The sequence below is a fragment of the Ctenopharyngodon idella genome, chromosome 10, assembly GCF_019924925.1.
Source record: "Ctenopharyngodon idella isolate HZGC_01 chromosome 10, HZGC01, whole genome shotgun sequence".
Lineage (NCBI taxonomy): Eukaryota > Metazoa > Chordata > Actinopteri > Cypriniformes > Xenocyprididae > Ctenopharyngodon > Ctenopharyngodon idella.
In genome coordinates this window covers 35,685,148-35,703,359 of record NC_067229.1, presented here as the reverse complement: position 1 = coordinate 35,703,359, position 18,212 = coordinate 35,685,148, and the positions used below count along the sequence as shown (strand labels likewise).

General features: G+C 36.7%; 2 protein-coding genes across 4 annotated transcripts; both read left to right on the top strand.

Moving 5' to 3' along the window:
• The first annotated feature begins 29 nt into the window (after positions 1-29).
• cct8 (chaperonin containing TCP1, subunit 8 (theta)) lies at positions 30-7,876 on the top strand. Of its 2 annotated transcripts, XM_051910244.1 has the most exons (16): positions 30-222; positions 1,135-1,225; positions 1,322-1,401; positions 2,145-2,294; positions 3,119-3,299; positions 3,416-3,477; positions 3,580-3,717; positions 3,877-4,055; positions 4,195-4,261; positions 4,408-4,495; positions 5,030-5,145; positions 5,239-5,310; positions 5,389-5,553; positions 6,741-6,860; positions 6,986-7,118; positions 7,622-7,876. In XM_051910244.1, exons 1-15 carry the CDS (start codon positions 163-165, stop codon positions 7,091-7,093), a joined length of 1,677 nt encoding a protein of 558 aa, XP_051766204.1. In that variant the 5' UTR covers positions 30-162; the 3' UTR covers positions 7,094-7,118; positions 7,622-7,876. The 2 variants fall into 2 exon arrangements, with proteins under 2 accessions (XP_051766204.1, XP_051766205.1); XM_051910245.1 differs by lacking the exon at positions 6,986-7,118.
• A 6,505-nt stretch (positions 7,877-14,381) lies between these two features.
• On the top strand, positions 14,382-16,818 carry LOC127521227 (CD209 antigen-like protein C). Of its 2 annotated transcripts, none has more exons than XM_051910331.1 (5): positions 14,382-15,104; positions 15,185-15,352; positions 15,569-15,696; positions 15,981-16,087; positions 16,197-16,818. In XM_051910331.1, exons 1-5 carry the CDS (start codon positions 14,945-14,947, stop codon positions 16,330-16,332), a joined length of 699 nt encoding a protein of 232 aa, XP_051766291.1. In that variant the 5' UTR covers positions 14,382-14,944; the 3' UTR covers positions 16,333-16,818. The 2 variants fall into 2 exon arrangements, with proteins under 2 accessions (XP_051766291.1, XP_051766290.1); XM_051910330.1 differs by having other exon boundaries at positions 15,185-15,433.
• Positions 16,819-18,212: the final 1,394 nt, after the last annotated feature.

The window sequence follows — 18,212 nt, the reverse complement described above, 5'->3', positions numbered from 1 at the left end:
TTCTGGGTGTGCACTCAATCGGTGCTCCACTATCTCGCCTATCTGAATCAGTAATCCGTGTTTCTGCTCTCTGCAGCAGCGCCTGTTCTTTCTTAGCTGCATGCTTTCAGTGCGCTGCAGCCTCATCCAGCATCAGTCTAATTTCCACCTTTTCTGATCAAAATGGCTCTTCACGTCCCCAAAGCCCCGGGCTTTGCTCAGATGTTAAAGGATGGTGCGAAGGTAGGGCTGTTGAAAACGTGTTTTGCTCGTATTGTGTTGTTTTTAAGAGCACACCCAGTGACTTCCCATAGAGGTTTCTAGAACATGGGCCTCATGCCGTCAAACTACCGGTAAAACTAACAGATGCTTGAGACTTCAAATGAATATTAACGTTTTGTTCAAGGCCGTCATTACCATTAGGTCTTAATTAAATATCGAAGGTTAGACAGTAAATAGATTCCGTTAGAAAGTAACGGATGAATGAAGTTAGCATGTTAGCTGAAGACATGTGCCACTGACAGACAGACAGACACTGCCCACACCTCCATCACTTAAACAACTGTCTTAAAATCATACAGTATTAGGAAGGAAAATGCTTTTGTTAAACGTCAGAATTACAACATGTACAGTTTTATTTCACTTCTATAAAAATGCCGTGTTGGGCTGTTCCCCATTCTCAATCTCTGCATATTCGTTTGTTGATATGCTGATCAGATCATTTAATAATTGCATTTAACAATATAACTATTTGTTGTTAAAGATTCAGCGTTTGCAATTAATTTATTTTGTGAAGATTTTAAACATTTAGCTTTTGAGATTTTTGTTTTGTTGTAGATTTTCACAACTATAGCTCTGACATTTTTTTTTTTTTTTTTTTTTTTTTGATAAGCATCATGTCAGCAGATATCATAAAATACTATTTTTTTCTGATCATTTCAAAATTGGAAAAAATTACCCCGTTTTTTTTTCTCAGTGCTATACATTATGAAAATGTCATCTTGAATTGCTGATCTCTCACTGCCTAGTATTTAATTTGAAATACTTGTAAATAAATAAATAAGGATGTGTGTTACACAACCACTAACAAACTCCACATTTTTTATGTTTTCAAAACATAAAATGACTTTTGTCTTATTTGTTCTCCACAATCAGCACTATTCGGGTCTTGAAGAGGCTGTTTACAGGAACATCCAGGCATGCAAGGAACTGGCACAGACCACAAGAACTGCATATGGACCCAATGGTGAAGATTACTTGTTTACTGTGATGTCGTAGACCTTATTTAAGTGATACCACTGGACTCTGACTGGACTGTGCATGTTCATTTAATTCTGTACAGGTATGAACAAAATGGTCATCAACCACTTGGAGAAGCTTTTTGTCACAAATGACGCTGCCACTATTCTGAGAGAGCTGGAGGTAAATATTAATAATTATGATACACACATTAATTGAAGGTGTGGTTAGCGATTTCTGAGAAACGCTGTTGAAAGTGGATCGGACAGGGAGCCACAACAAAGTTGTAGCCAATCAGCTGTAGGGGGCGTAAACACTCATGATAGGGTAGGAGAGAGAGTGAGCAAGAGGGAGCCTTAAAGAAGGATTGAAGAAAGAGAGATAGCTGAGAGACATTACAAAAAAAAGAAAAGGTCACTGGAAAAGGAAGAGTTATGATCAGGCAAGAGCTTTAGGACCTGTGTTAATATTAGAAAAGCTTTCTTTCATAGCGTTTTGCTATGTTTCACAGAACTAAGATATGCTGTTGTTGTAATGTTAGCTATAGTAAGAAGACAGTTTTGAGTCCGTGTCATTGTTTGTCTGAAGCTGGTATGCTGCTGGCGACTAACAAACTTTTGCTTGTATTTACTTTTGTGCACTGTATGTTAATTTTTTGTTCTTCCTTGTCATTCTTTTATCATCTTTGCTTTATTTTTCACAAAACATTGCTTTGCTTCGCTACGATAATGAGACATCCACTCTTGCATTGCGTGATTGTGCATTTTGGGGGCGGAGCAATGAAGGGAGGGGTGTGTTTGTTTGGGTTGATTTCAAATTACAATAGTGTTACTCAGAAATCACTTACTACACCTTTAATGCTTATGATTTGGAGGAATATCTCCATTTATTGTATGTCTTTTTTTTTTTTTTTTTTTTCCTCCAAGGTTCAGCACCCGGCAGCCAAAATGATCGTGATGGCATCCCACATGCAAGAGCAGGAAGTAGGTGATGGCACAAACTTTGTGCTGGTGTTTGCTGGTGCTCTGCTGGAGCTTGCCGAGGAGCTGCTGAGGATGGGCCTGTCCGTTTCAGAGGTCAGTTAACAACAGCTCATATCGTTAATCAGAATAAATCCAATTTATATGAACAAAAACAAACGGTTCATATAAACAAAATCCTGTTTATATGAACCGTAAACATTGCAATCCGATTCACATGTTAGTTTACATGTGTATTACATGAATTCCAAAAAGAACTTCCACAAAAACAAAAGCAAATATTTAGTAAATATCAACTGGTCAGTGGATGAGACTTAATAAGACATAAGACCTAATAAACATACACATTTTCATATCACATTAAACATACGTAAACATACATATCACGGTGCTGCACATGTGCACAAGGTATTTTTGAATCTGATTGAGAAAATAGTCAGATTTAAGCATTTACATTATTAATGTTGTCCTTTTGATTGGATTAATCCCAGGTCTATACAACCCCCTTCAATCCAATTAAACATTTTTTTTTAATTTTTTTTTTATTTTTATTTTTTTTAGATCCAGCTCAATCAGATCGATTTGTGTTTACAAGAAAGATTATCAGTCTGATTGACCCATCAATCTGATTATAAAAGGGATTATTTGGGTGCATGTAAACATAGCTACTGTACAGGATAGAGGTTTCCATTATCTCTTAAACAATTTTAAGAAATCTTTTAAAAATTAAATCAAGTGTATTTTGATAATCCAAAGTTTCCAACGTTTTTTTTTTTTTTTTTTTTTTTTTTTATAAAGAAATTATGTGTCTATTTGTGATTAATTCATAAAGTTTTGACCTTGCAAGTTTATGCTAAGTTGAGAACTAATAGATAGTTTATTTACTTGAGCTGATGATTTTTTTTTATTTTTTATCCCAGGTGATTGAGGGCTATGAGCTGGCATGTAAGAAAACTCTGGAAATTCTGCCCGATTGCGTCTGCTCATCTGCTAAGAACCTGCATGATCTGGAAGAGGCCACAGCCATGATCCGCCCAGCCGTCATGAGCAAACAATACGGCAATGAGGACTTCCTGGCCAAGCTCATTGCACAGGCCTGTGGTAAGGCATGAATTCTTTGGGGTAATCAGGAAAAGTTAATTTCAAATGTTCGAAAGTTTTTGTGAAAATTTTGTGATAATCTTAGGGGTCATTTTAATTTATTATTTGTTTTACAGTCTCTATATTCCCTGAGTCTGGCAACTTCAATGTCGATAATGTCAGAGTGTGCAAGATTTTGGTAAGTATAAAGTACTATTGAATTTAAGCATTGCTTTAAACTAAATGATTTCTAGAGTGTCTGTGGGTCAGTTACATTTTTTTTTAATTTATTTTTTTGTAGGGCTGTGGACTGAACTCTTCTACGGTGCTTCATGGCATGGTATTTAAGAAAGAGACAGAAGGAGACCTCACATCAGTGAAAGATGCAAAGATAGCAGTGTTCTCCTGTCCATTTGACTGCATGGTTACTGAAACCAAGGTAGAAAAAAGCTCAGTGAATTGGATTAATTGTCTTTATGCTGTCGCAATGGGTTGACATAGTATTTCCTTTGTATGATGTTCAATAAATCACATTCTCCATTCGATTTATAGCTGTTCATGCTTTCTTCCTTCAATACTTATTTCTGACGTTTCATAGGGAACAGTACTTATAAAGAACGCAGAGGAGCTCATGAATTTCAGTAAAGGAGAAGAGGACCTGATGGAGGTCCAGGTGAAGTCTATCGCTGATTCAGGGGCCAATGTGATTGTGACAGGGGGCAAAATTGCTGATATGGCCCTTCATTATGCCAACAAGTACAAGCTCATGGTGGTCAGGTGAGAGAGAGGAAGATCCCTTCCTTCTTTATGCAGCTTGATTCAGCATTTTTTGTCAGTGTTTTTTCTGTGTTGGCTTTTTAAATGAGAATTTAGCTATGTGTCTGATATTTATGAATGCTGTTTGTTTTTCACCAAGGCTGAATTCAAAATGGGACCTCAGAAGACTATGCAAAACTCTCGGAGCCACGGCGTTGCCCAGATTGGTGAGTTGATCTTGATTTTCCAGATTAGAGTTCTACTTCACTAGTGCTACTTTGTGTAAAGCTGGTGTTGGTGATAAGCCAGTTTGCATCATTATGGTCTCTCTGTGTCAGCTTCTATGTTGTTTATTTTTCCTCTGGACGAACAGACTCCCCCTACTCCAGAAGAGATGGGACACTGTGACAGTGTTTACCTGTCCGAGGTTGGAGATACGCAGGTTGTGGTCTTCAAACATGGTAAGGAATTTCCAATACTCAATTCTTGTATATTTGCATGTTATACATGCATAATATATGTGTGCATGTACACTACCTTTCAAAAGTTTGTGGTCATTAAGATTTGTTTAAAAGAAATTAATACTTTTATTCAGCATTAAATTTGTCAAAAGTTACAGTAAAGACTTTTCTTTTTTCAACATTGATAAATGATTTTTTGGGCAGCAAATCAGCATATTACAATGATTTCTGAAGGATCATGTGATAATGAAGACGAGTAATGACTGCTGGAAATTCAGCTTTACCATCACAGGAATAAATTGCATTTTAACATATATTAAAATAGAGAACAGTAAATTTTACTGTATATATGATCAAATAAATGCAGACTTGGTGATCATTGGGTTGAAATGTGGCTGAGTCACTCACTTAACACACCACTTGTCTTTGTTACTTGTTTTCCTGACATCCTGTAGCAAACTGTGCTTTGTAAATATTGTTTAGTCTGGCAGTGATATATCCAGACAGCTCATGTCATCTCACTCCTATTTCTAGATAAAGAGGATGGCGCCATCTCTACTTTAGTAATTCGTGGGTCCACAGACAACCTGATGGATGACATTGAGCGTGCCATCGATGATGGAGTTAACACCTTTAAAGTCCTTGTCAGGGTGAGCTAGTTTAAAAATCCACCACTTCTCAAAAAATCCACTTCTAATTAAATCATGAAAAAATGTGACTCTAACAAAACTATGTCCCCTCAGGACGCACGCCTTTGTCCAGGTGCCGGTGCCACTGAAATTGAGCTTGCGAAACACATCACCTCTTATGGCGAAGTAAGTATATAAATCTAATTTCCTTTTGCTGTTGGCAAAACTTGAACAGTATAAATAATTCGAAAACGTCCTCTAAAGTCTTGCCCAGGCCTGGAGCAGTACGCCATCAAGAAGTTCGCGGAGGCGTTTGAAGCAGTGCCCCGTGCTCTGGCTGAAAACTCTGGCGTGAAGGGCAATGAGCTGATCTCTAAACTGTATGCCGCACACCACGAAGGCAACAAGAATTACGGCTTTGATATTGAGGTGAGAAAAGGCCCGTGGCAAACGCTTGCTTTGTAAGGGCTTCAAGTATAAAAAGGGGGAAGAGAAGCTATTTTTAATTTGGAGGCAGCAAACCTGAAATAAATAGAAAAGGACCCTAAATCATGCATAAATAGGGTCCCTGTGGGTCTTTAAATGGTTAGTTCACCTCAAAATAAAAATTATCCCATGATTTACTCACCCTTAAGCCATCCTAGGTGTATATAACTTTCTTCTTTCAGACAAACACAATTGGAGTTGCATTAAAAAAACATCCTGGCTCTTCCAAGCATTATAATGGTAGTGAATGGGGCTCAAGATTTTGAAGCCCAAAAAAGTGCATCGATCCATCATAAAAGTAATCCATACAGCTCCAGGGGGTTAAACGCCTTTTGAAGTGAAGCGATGGGTTTTTGTAAGAAAAAATATCCATATTTAAAACTTTATAAACTAATCTGCAATGGCCGTATGCAAGTCTAGTTCTGGCGCAAGAGTGGCCTCTGAAAAACGCAAATCGCCCTATAGTTTAATTTGAATATTGAACTTCAAAAGGCAATGATTTAATTGTGAGCGCTGCACGTTTCAAAGTAAAAATGAAGTGCTGCTATGCATTTTACAGGCTCTTTAGTTTCACAGCAATTCGCAATCAATGAATACCACACATATATGCCAGGCGGTTGCTTACGATCTACTGTTGATAAATTATGGCAATGTTTACTTTATGGTGTTTGTAATGGTGTTTTTATCATTCTTGCAAACTTGTCACATTTGTAAAAAGTGCAGCTGTTTTTTGCCGTTCCATAAGCGACGCCTACTGTCAGAGAATTAAATAGAATTTTCATTCAGCTGGTGGATCGAAAAGAAGCTAATATGCATTCTAAAACTCTAAACAATTTGGATAAGATAATCACAAGATGAAAAAAATCATACAAATATAATTTACATTTTGACTCATCCCTTTTCATTATAAAATGGTTTAAAGGCTGAAAAGTGAGGTTTATCATTAAAAAAAAAAAAAAAAAAATTTTATTATTTGAACTTATGTTACCATAGATGTTGTTCTACCCCACCCATATAGTGGTAATTTGATTTTTGCAGGTATTATGTTCTTAAGCCTTTAATTAAATTTAAAAACTTTTAAAAACTGTTAAGGTGTTATTGATGGCTATGTGCCTTTTTAAACCATTTAGGGTGAAGGGCCTGCGTTGAAGGACATGTTGGAGGTTGGTATCCTCGACCCATACCTGGTTAAGCACTGGGGCATCAAATTGGCCACAAACGCAGCCATCACTGTCCTCCGCGTGGATCAGGTTAGTGCTTCACTTTACAACTATTTGCATGTCATTCATTTTCTTTTTCCATCCATATTTATCAATTTAAGTGCTTTGTTAGCCTGTTTTTTTTTCTGGATTATAATGTGATGTGTATATGCCAGATCATTATGGCAAAGCCAGCAGGGGGACCCAAAGCCCCCAAACAGCAAGGACACTGGGACAAGGACGGTTGGGATGATGAACCAGACAAATTTGATACACATCATTGATAAGAAATCCAAAATAATAGCAAAGGTGCACAAGCAAAAGCCACTGTTTGGAGTGCTTAACCACTGGAGTGAACCGGGGTGCATGAACACTGTGTGGAAATTCACCTTGAATTTGTTGATGAAATAAGTCTAGCCTGACTGCAGTTGTTACATCACAGATAACACAGTTGTGCGGTTTTATTTTACCCGAGAAGCATTGCTTAACAGTCTACATTATTTGAGTTTGCATTAACACATTGAGAAATATTAATTCAGATGGTTTTTAATTGGATAATTTCATCCTGAAAACCAAGAGATCGGACTGAGTATAATGGTTGTTTCATAACTGTTTTGCACTTCACAAGCATCACTAACTTCAGTCATTGTGACACTTTGAATGTCATCTGGGGATTTTGTTGTAGTTTACTTGCATGCCGCATGTACTAAAAGCACTTTTTCATCACAGGATTTTCCCCTGCTAACATTTGCACTGCACGAAATTGGCTTTTACTCTGTGAGTGTCTGATTATGTATGCTTCTCCTCCACAGATTATAATGGCCAAGCCGGCTGGTGGACCCAAAGCTCCACAAGGAAAGAAGGACTGGGATGATGATGAATGATGTCACTAGCCTGTGTGTCTCCGTCACCGTCTTAGCTTTTCAAGTGTTGTGTATTTAATATCTAGCCCCATTCTTTTTGTATTTTTTTTTTTTTTTGTTTTTTTTTAGGAGAAGCCATCCACATTAACAATGAGTGGCTCTGAGCTGTTTTTCTGGTCCCAATAAAGGCACTTGAGCTGTCAACATCTTTGTCATTTCTTTTAAATAGTTCTTGGTGTATAACAAAATGCAGCATAATTGCAACAGTATATAATTCTTGAAAACATAACTTAGTAAAACTCCTTGAATTGCCACATTTTGGAGTACACTAACACATAAATGATCTCAAGTGTCTTTAAGATGAGCTTTTATGGAATGGAACTGCAATTTCTCTTCCATAAAATCTGTATAATTGCAGTAGTTTGCACAATTATAGCTATTATTTTCATCCAGTTACTTAAACGCCATCACTCTATTATAGTGATGGAAGTCCTTGCAGCATTATTTTTGTGCAGATTTGATCATTATTGGATTATTATTGTGCCCCCAACCCCCCCAAAAATTAAAGTGTCTGTTAGATCTATCAAGTGTTGACTTTTTTTTGTTTTTATACAGTGATTTTAGTAATCTTTAGTAACTGAATGACAGCTGCTTGCACCATTCATCGCCCTCTGCCATTGTTCTTGGAACAATGCAGCTCCAATATCTACTAATTTTAATTTAAAAAAAAAAATGCACTAGTGTGAATTATGAGTGGTTCGTGGAGGTCTGATTACGTAATTATTTTTTAAATATATTAGCTTTATGTTATGTATACAGATGTATTTGCTAATTCTTAAAGGATATTAATATTTTGTTGAATTTCAAAAGATTGCGCATACTAATAGACCTATTTTGTGTTTGCAAACAGCGATGACATTTTTTGTGGGTGGAGCCGATCTGGTGGCAGAAAATGACAATTCTGCAGTAGCAGTCTGTGGAAGCCACGAAATAAAAAAAAAAGTTAATTTCGAGTTTATATCTCACAATTCTGACTTTTTTCTCGCAAATTCAAATTTATGTCTCACAATTATTAGAAGGAAAAACAGAATTGTGAAATATACTAGTTATTCTGTTTTTTTCCCCTCAGAATTATAAGTTCGTATACCACAATTCTGACTTTGTATCACAATTCTGAGGAGGAAAACTCACAATTGCAAGTTATAAAGTCTGAACTGAAACACGCAAATGCAAGAGAAAAAAGAAATTGAGAATTGTGAGATAAAAATGCATTTTATAGGCTATGTTTAAAAGTTATCTATGTAAAATGTTATAGGTTTAAATATAGTCATGCTATTTCATCTCTTATAAACTGCATATGTGGATATTATGTAGACTAAGGCCAAGACTCCAAGGCCTACTCTCGCCCCTGCTGGCAAGACGTTCACCATCTTCCTCTGTGTCTTTCTCTACTCTGGCTCATTCAGTCATCCCTACCATAGAGAAATGGACAGTTAAGGGGTTAAGACAAGCCCTGATTAATTTAGACATTCAATTTTCACACTAAAGTTTTAGATTCCATCCCAGCCAGCTCTTAATCTCCACCCTGTCTGCTCAGCCCCACAAGAGCACAGCTCAAATCCTTCTTGTGTTCTGTCCCTGGTTGAATTTTGCATTTCTTTCGGTTGCTACACCAAAATATTTCGCTTAGCATTCCCCATAGATGGCGCAAATTAAGCAATTATTTTTTATACTATTTAAACTTATGTGTTTATTCCCTCTTCTCCTGAGACTACATTATTGATCACCTATAGATCGAGCAAGAGCCAAAGGGCCCTGAACACTGTCTTCCTCCTGTGCAAGACTGGGCCCTCTTTGAGTGTTGGGTTGTGGTGGTAGGCCTTCAGCAAAGTCTGGGCCACACCTCAGATCCTGCCACCGCCAAGCCCCACTTTTCTCCACCCCCAGCAGCAAACGCTAGCGCAAGGCCAGTCCGCACTATCCATTCTTCCCGTTATTTCTAACTCTGTTCCCTACCCTTGGGCTCCAGCTCCGGCAGCAAATGCTAGTGTGAGGCTGCCTCCACAAGTGTTGCAGGCCCAGTCCTCACTGCCTTTCCTCCCCGCTATCTTTAACTCTCTTCCCTACCTGTGGCCTACAGCTCCAACAGCAGACCCTAGCGTGAGGATGTCTCGATTGTCTCGCCCAGGACATCTTATTTTCCTTCCTTCCCTACCCTCCCTGTTCCTCCCCGGTCTCAGGGGCCGACCCAATCGTGAGGCTGCCTCCACAAACATCCTCAGTCTTGGCCCTTCTCGCTCCTAACTCTCTCCCCCAAGCTAGATCTTCGTTCTCTCTGTTCTCTGTATGGGGAGAGCAGAGCACAACCTAACGCTTTTTGACTTTCTCAGTTGTGTAAATCTACTTAGAGTTCAGAGAATTTCTTTTGTTCCATGTTAATTTCACACATGTCTGGTACAAATATGTGGCTTTATTTCATTAATACAGTGTATACTTTTTTCTTTTTTTTCCCAGAAGGAAGGGAAGTGAAATATGACAACATGCCCCATAGGTGGGACACGTTGTAACATGACCATATAACAGATTAAAATGTTATCTGATCTAATCAAAAATATACATACAAACTAAAATATTTTGTCAATAAAAGACAATTGTTTTTTTCATATAAAATAATAGCATTTTTTTAGAAATTCAAAATTAAAGAATTTTGTAGTTTGACAATGAACACTGCAAAACACAACTATACAGCATAGGTCAAAACAATACACCCAAACAGATGAAGAAACATATTCAGATAAAAAAACACAGAACTGAACAAAAACACTTCCTCAGCTCTCACAGAACACGAGATAAATAGACGAGACAGTACAAATGCTGTAAATTTCTTGAAATAATATTTTCCAAATGTTCAGGTTCTTCCTCTCAGTCTTTATTCATCTTTTTTCCAATGGTTTCTCAACAGAAATTCATAAAAGTTAATTATGCCAGTTGTACTGGAGCTGTACATAATAGCATAGTTCTAATAGCGAGGGACATTGTAACACAGTGTTACAACGAACCCTATCTGTGCAACTGGAATTTAAACCTGACACGTAAACCTAGTGTCTTCTGCTAGTTAGTGAAGCATTAAAGAACTAAACTGCTAAAAACAGATTGGAGATTAAAATAACCGATTTTTAGTCTAATTTTAAATAAACAAAAAATATAGATGAAAAATTAACTTAAGTAAAAAAATGTACTTTTGCTATTGTTAAATAAATGTTCAGTGATATCTTCCAAAGATTTCTCAATTTTGGCACATTTTTTTCTCTATATTGTTTATATGGCCACATTCTCAGTAAGAGTAAGATCTGGACTGCAGGCAGGCAGTCAGGCACATCCACTCTACGGTGTATAGTGTCTAGAAACCACTCTGATGTATCACGTGCAGAATGGGGCCTGACATTGTCTTGCTACCCAGGAAAGATGTCATCTTGATGGCAGTTTACGTCTCTGTACAATCCAGATATATGCCTCCATATCAATGGTACCTTCACACAAATGCAAGTGACTCATGCCGTTTGCACTGATGCGCCCCCATTCCATGAATGATGTTTGCTTTTGCACCTGTCACTAATGAAAGTCTGGATGGTCCCTTTCGTCTTTGGGACTGAGAACTCAGTCACTTTTTTCCCAAAAAAAAGGCTGAAACAGTGACTCATTTGACCACAGCACACATTTCCACTGTCTTTTAGACTATCTGAGATGAGTTGGGGCCTAGAGAATCAGCAGCATCTCTGCATAGTACAGATGTATAACTTTCTCCTTGTGTAACAGAGATTCGAGTTGCATTTCTTGATGCAGTGTCAGACTGTTGAATGACAACTGTTTTCCAAAGTACTCCCGAGTCCATGTGGCTTTATTTAACACAGTAGCATGGTGGTTTCTAATGAAATGCCATCTGAGGGTTCAAAGGTCATGCACATTCAACTGAGGTCTCCTGCCTTCCCCTATTCAGACTGAGATTTCTCTTGATTCCCTGAATCTTTTTACAATATTATGTATGGTAGATGGTGAAGGACATAAATTCTTTGCAATCTTACATTGAGAAACATGATTTTTGAATTGTTTGACAATTCTCTCATGACATTTGGCACAAAGTGGTGAGCCATGACCCATCTTTTCTTGCAAAGACTGAGAAGCTCTTTTACACCCAAACATAATACACTCACCTATTACCAATTCACCTGCTAATTGTTGACTGTTTAAAAACAGTTTAACTTGGATATTATATCATCTTTTCACTTTTATTTTGCTTCTGTCCCAACTTTTTTGGAGTGTGTTGCAGCCATCAAAATAAAAATTTGTTTATATTCACAAAATATAATTATGTTGGTCAGTGAAAACATTGGAAATATTTTCTTTGTACATTTGTCAGTTAAACAAAAGTTCAAGAGAATGAACAAATCACAGATTGTGGTTTTAATCACATTTTACAAAATGTCCCAACTCTTCTGGAATTGGGGTTGTATACACATATGTTCTCTTCCACAGTAAAATTTATGGTAACACTTTACTTAAAGTCTTTATGTATACTGCATTATAAAGGTGTTCATAATCTATGTTATAATGTATTATATCTTTTCAATAATTGTAACCAAAGTTAAAATTCAATTATAATAATTGTAGATTCCGTGTTACATCTAAAAATTGTTTGTTTGTCATGTGTTTAACTAGACAATGAACAGACAGAAACTGAGGGCTTAAATACATGAAAGCAAACATAGGAGCTGATGATATTCATGAGGTCATACAATGCGGTGCATTACAAGGAATAATTAATGCATTAAAAATATAAGACATTATATATAAATATTTTAAGTGTTACCAAATTTATATTCAATTAATCACTAGTGTCGCTATAATAAATAAATCTGTTTTATAAATACTCTTATTTGTATTAGATTATTATTTTGTTCTGTGTTTGAGTGTCTGTATCTGATGTTGTCCATCAATGTGTATAATACAGAGGAAGTAGAATACTGTGATCATTTAACATTTAATCCTTTAGAAGATGCTTTTGTCTGGGATGACCCTGTAAATTTGAGCAATTTTAGTCTATAAAACACAAACTAGCACAAGTGTAAAAGAGCAAGTGTTGGAATAGTTTACAGGTGTTTGTCTGCATCTGTGTTACTGATGAGAGTATAGAGACTCATTCTGAACTTCATGTTTGTTTGTCATCAGGAAGTGATTCTGAAAGATGCTGTACTTTATACGTCTTTCTTAGTTCAGCCACTTCCTCCTGTAGCTGCTTCAGTATCTTCATCCACTCTGCCTCTCTTTTAACATTTAACACTTATTTTACCCAGTGCTGTGTGGTCTGTCACATCTGAAGTTCTTCAGTTCACTTCATTCACTTTAACCTCTTCACCACACTGCCACTTTTGCTGTCTGTACCACTTATAATTCAATGCCACATTTATCTTGTCTATCAGGTCTTCATCAGTAACATTTCATTCATCTAAGTAGATTTTCGCCTCTCACAATTGTCCAAGACTTACTGATTTTTCTGAATGTTTTCTGTGAGGGTTGTGTTTAGGATTTGGGGATAGAATATACAGTCTGTACAGTATAAAAATCATTATGTCTATGGAAAGTGTGTGTGTGTGTGTGTGTGTGTGTGCTTGCTTTGGATGGATGTGAAAGTATGTGTGAAGTCAATTGAAGTTTATCATTATGAGATTACCATATAATTGTTCTTCTCAGGATTTTGTTAAGAAAATATCTGATGGTACTGCAGTCTGGATTGTATGGAAGCCCATTTCCTCCACTAAATAAAAAAAATAAAAACTTTTTATCTCAGAATTCTGACTTTTTTTCTCGCACTTCTGACTTTATAACTCGCAATTGTGAGAAAAAAAGTCAGAATTCTGAGATATAAACTCGCAATTGTGATATAGTCACAATTCTGACTTTTTTCTCACAATTGCGAGTTTATATCTCAGAATTGTGACTTTATATCATGCAATTGCGAGAATTGTGAGAAAAAAAGTCAGAATTGTGAGATATAAACTTGCAATTGCAAGATAAAAAGTCGCAATTACTGTTTTTATTTTTTTATTTAGTGGCGGAAACAGGCTTCTATAGGATTGGCCTGACTGACAGTGATGTGGAGGGCAGATGGAAATGGGTTGATGACATTAAAATGACCTCTGGGTGAGAAATCACTGAATTGAACTGATTTTATCTAATAATGATTCTCACAGTCAGTATCATATCACACAGAAAGCAGCACTGAACATCTAATGCTGATCTGTACTTTCAGCTTCTGGAAGTCTGGAGAGCCAAATGGACGTACACGAGAGAACTGTGTTCTAACTGATTCATCAGGATGGGCTGATTATCCATGTCATGGTCATTATCAATGGATCTGTGAGAAAACCATTAAAACAAGTCATTAAATCACATACTTGTTTATGATGTAAATTACGGACAGACGTAAAGGTCTTTCTCTCTTTAAGACAATCTAAGTAATAAACACACATAGGTTGTCTTCCACAGTCAAATTTATGGTAAAAAGAGAAGTTGTGAAAGTTGTCCCCCGTCCCCCTAAACTGAATGACATGTCTATACACCACCCACCAAGTTATAGCAAAAACGAAGAAAACTTGCACTTTCCCCACGGTCCATAACTTACAGCTCAGCCAAGAGCGAGCCTTCTCGGTGCAGCTCACATTGTGACGGCTTTTGCGGACCAGTGCTCATTAGATCGAGCGAAAATAATGAAAAGAAAGCTTGTGAAACACTATTAGCTTTGCCCTTTTAGCGGTAATACTATTTAGACTTTTTTGGGGGGCATGTCGTTGGAGTTATTGCCATTTATCGCTGAATATGTGACGAATATCAAAAATAAGACTAACTCAACCCCGCTCATATTTATAAAGAGTGTGAGCAGGACTGAGCTTCAGGACCTTGCAGTGGAGTTCAGGAAAGTGAATGTCTTTAGAAATCACAGCCTAACTGAACTTATTGTTATATAAATGATTCTCACAGTCAGTTTCATTTCACACAGAAAGCAGCACTGAACATCTAATGCTGATCTGTTTATAGATCATTTGTAAATTCTAACATGTTCATGTTCTTAAAAACAGCTTTAAAAATACTTAATAGTTTTATCACGTGATCTTGAGCTTCACACAATTTGGCGATGATAAAAGCAGAAACGCAGCAGAGACGGGCAGAGCTAATGGCAGAAAGAACATTCAACATTATCACAGAATAATAGCAGAAATGTCTGATGGTATTTATGACAATGTGATCAGGACTGAGTCTGCGGGAATGAACAGAGAGAGAGTTGAGATGACGGTGGAAATCTATGAGAGTGCAGATTGTGTGAGAGATCATGACTTCAGGACAGAGACAAACACACACCAACCACTGCAGCGTACAGGTAAACACATTCATAACTGTGATGAAAACATCACAGTCTGCACATGTTCAGTCATTTCTTTTAATATCTGTGGTGTTCAGGAAGTGATCGTGTGAAGATCAGAAGCTCCAGAGCAGCTCCAGTGTGTTTGGTGCTGCTGTGTGTTCTTCTGCTGACTGCCTTCATAGTGCTGTGTGTCTACATCCATACAAAGAGCACAAAAGAGAGAGATCTACTAACCAAGATTACCAGCCTCACAGAAGAGAGAGGTCAGCTACAAATCATAGCTTTCAAAACAGAGAAAGATTTATTATCCAAGAATGATCTAATAAAACGTCTTCATGAAATGGGTAATCATGACCACAACTATACAAACATTCAACATTAACAACATAAAATACATAATCTTTGGGTACAAAAGATAAGCTGTGTAGTTCAGTGTGATGGGAATGAAGAGCTGATACTTTAACTGGTTGTGTTTACAGATGGAAGGATTTACAATCAATCCAGTTTTTACTACATTTCATCTGAGAAGAAGAGCTGGACTGAGAGCAGAAAATACTGTACAGAGAGAGGAGCAGATCTGATCATCATAAACAACAAAGAGGAACAAGTGAGTGAAATATAGTGTCTGTGTGGTCCTGGTAAACCCTACATTTTGTTCCTACAAGGGTAATAATACTAGAAATGTTTGACCATGTGAGAGACATTTTGCTGAATGTTTTCTGTGAGTGTTGTGTTTAGATTTTGGAGATAAAATATACAGTTTGTACAGTATAAAAATCATTATGTCTATGAAAAGTGTGTGTGTGTAGTTTGGGTGGATGTTAAAGTATGTGTATGTGAAGTCAATTGAAGTTTGTCATTATCAGATTACAATATAATTGTTCTCCTCAGGATTTTGTTAAGAAAATGTCTGATGGTGCTCTAGTCTGGATTGGTCTGACTGACAGTGATGTGGAGGGCAGATGGAAATGGGTTGATGGCAGCACACTGACCTCTGGGTGAGAAATCACTGAATTGAACTGATTTGATCTAATAATGATTCTCACAGTCAGTATCATATCACACAGAAAGCAGCACTGAACATCTAATGCTGATCTGTACTTTCAGCTTCTGGGGGTCTGGAGAGCCAAATGGACGTACAGGAGAGAACTGTGTTCTAACTGATTCATCAGGATGGGCTGATTATCCATGTCATGGTCATTATCAATGGATCTGTGAGAAAACCATTAAAACAAGTCATTAAATCACATACTTGTTTATGATGTAAATTACGAACAGACATAAAGGTCTTTCTCTCTAAAAGACAATCTAAGCAAGATATATACATACTGTATGTTCTCTTCCGTGAAAATTTATGGTAACACTTTACTTAAAGCCTTTATAATGCATTAAAAAAGGTATTTGTAATGTACGTTATAATTCATTACATCTTTTCAATAATTGTAATCAATGTTAAAATGCATTATAATAATTACAGATTCCTTGTTGCATCTGAAATTGTTTGTGATGTGTTTTAATGCATTATACATTCTAAAGGTGTACCATAAGTATTAAATGTATTTTAACTGTGGTTAAAAATTATTCATGAGGTCATACAATGCAGTGCATTACAAAGAATAATTAATGCATTAAAAAATAAAAAGGCATTATACATAAATATTTTAAGTGTTACAAAAGTTATATTCAATTAATCACTAGTGACACTATAATAAATACATAAATACTCTTATTTATATTAGATTATTATTTTGTCCTGTGTTTGAGTGTCTGTATCTGATGTTGTCCATCAATGTGTCTAATACAGAGGAAGTAGAGTACTGTGATCATTTAACATTTAATCCTTTAGAAGATGCTTTTGTCTGGGATGACCTTGTAAATTTGAGCAATTTCAGTCTATAAAACACAAACTAGCACAAGTGTAAAAGAGCAAGTGTTGGAGTAGTTTACAGGTGTTTGTCTGCATCTGTGTTACTGATGAGAGTATAGAGACTCATTCTGAACTTCATGTCTGTTTGTCATCAGGAAGTGATTCTGAAAGATGATGCTGCAATTTATACGTCTTTCTTAGTTCAGCCACTTCCTCCTGTAGCTGCTTCAGTATCTTCATCCACTCTGCCTCTCTTTTAACATTTAACACTTATTTTACCCAGTGCTGTGTGGTCTGTCACATCTGAAGTTCTTCAGTTCACTTCATTCACTTTAACCTCTTCACCACACTGCCACTTTTGCTGTCTGTACCACTTATAACTCGATGCCACATTTATCTTGTCTATCAGGTCTTCATCAGTCCGAGACTTACTGATTTCAAAACTTTTTGTATTAACCCAAAACTCTACTGGCCCGAACATCTGACTTTCCTTTAATTCAGCTGCCATGAACAGGAAGCCCTGAGCAGATTCCTGAGCATCTTGGGTGATATTTATGAGTCTGTGGTATGAATTATTCAAACTATATAATCTACTAAAGTGTTTTCTGTCATCACTTGTTCTTATTCTAAACTTGTACATCAGAATGTTATGTGATGTTTGAGTTCACACATTTCTCTTATCCCAGTTCCATTGTTTAAGTGTTGATAAAAGCAGAACCAGACGGCAGAGATACGGAGAGCAGCCGAACTAAACGCAACATTCAGTGTTATAATGTCTGACTATAAAAGACTAGAGATATCTGAGGTCATTTATGAGTGTGTGAGCAGGACTGAGCTTCAGGACATGTACAGAGAGAGAGTGGAGATGATGCTGGATATCTGTGACAGTATGAAAGATCATGACTTCAGGACAGAGACAAAAACACACACCAACCACTGCAGAGTAAAGGTAATCATGTTAATCACATAATCTTTGGGTACAAAAGATAAGCTGTGTAGTTCAGTGTAATGGGAACGAAGAGCTGATACTTTAACTGGTTGTGTTTACAGATTGAGGGATTTACTTTCAATCCAGTTTTTACTACATTTCATCTAATTAATCACTATAGTGACACTATCATTAATAAATCTGTTGTTATAAATACTATTTGTATTAGATTATTATTTTGTTCTGTGTTTGAGTGTCTGTATCTGATGTTTTCCATCAATGTGTCTAATACAGAGGAAGTAGAATACTGTGATCATTTAACATTTAA

Coding starts and splice junctions, on each gene's coding strand:
- cct8 (XM_051910244.1), top strand. CDS start 163: ATGGCTCTTCACGTCCCCAAAGCCCCGGGCTTTGCTCAGATGTTAAAG. Junction 4,496..5,029: donor GGTTGTGGTCTTCAAACATG/GTAAGGAATTTC, acceptor TCCTATTTCTAG/ATAAAGAGGATGGCGCCATC. Junction 5,311..5,388: donor ACATCACCTCTTATGGCGAA/GTAAGTATATAA, acceptor CGTCCTCTAAAG/TCTTGCCCAGGCCTGGAGCA.
- LOC127521227 (XM_051910330.1), top strand. CDS start 14,945: ATGTCTGATGGTATTTATGACAATGTGATCAGGACTGAGTCTGCGGGA. Junction 15,105..15,184: donor CCAACCACTGCAGCGTACAG/GTAAACACATTC, acceptor TGTGGTGTTCAG/GAAGTGATCGTGTGAAGATC. Junction 16,088..16,196: donor GGCAGCACACTGACCTCTGG/GTGAGAAATCAC, acceptor CTGTACTTTCAG/CTTCTGGGGGTCTGGAGAGC.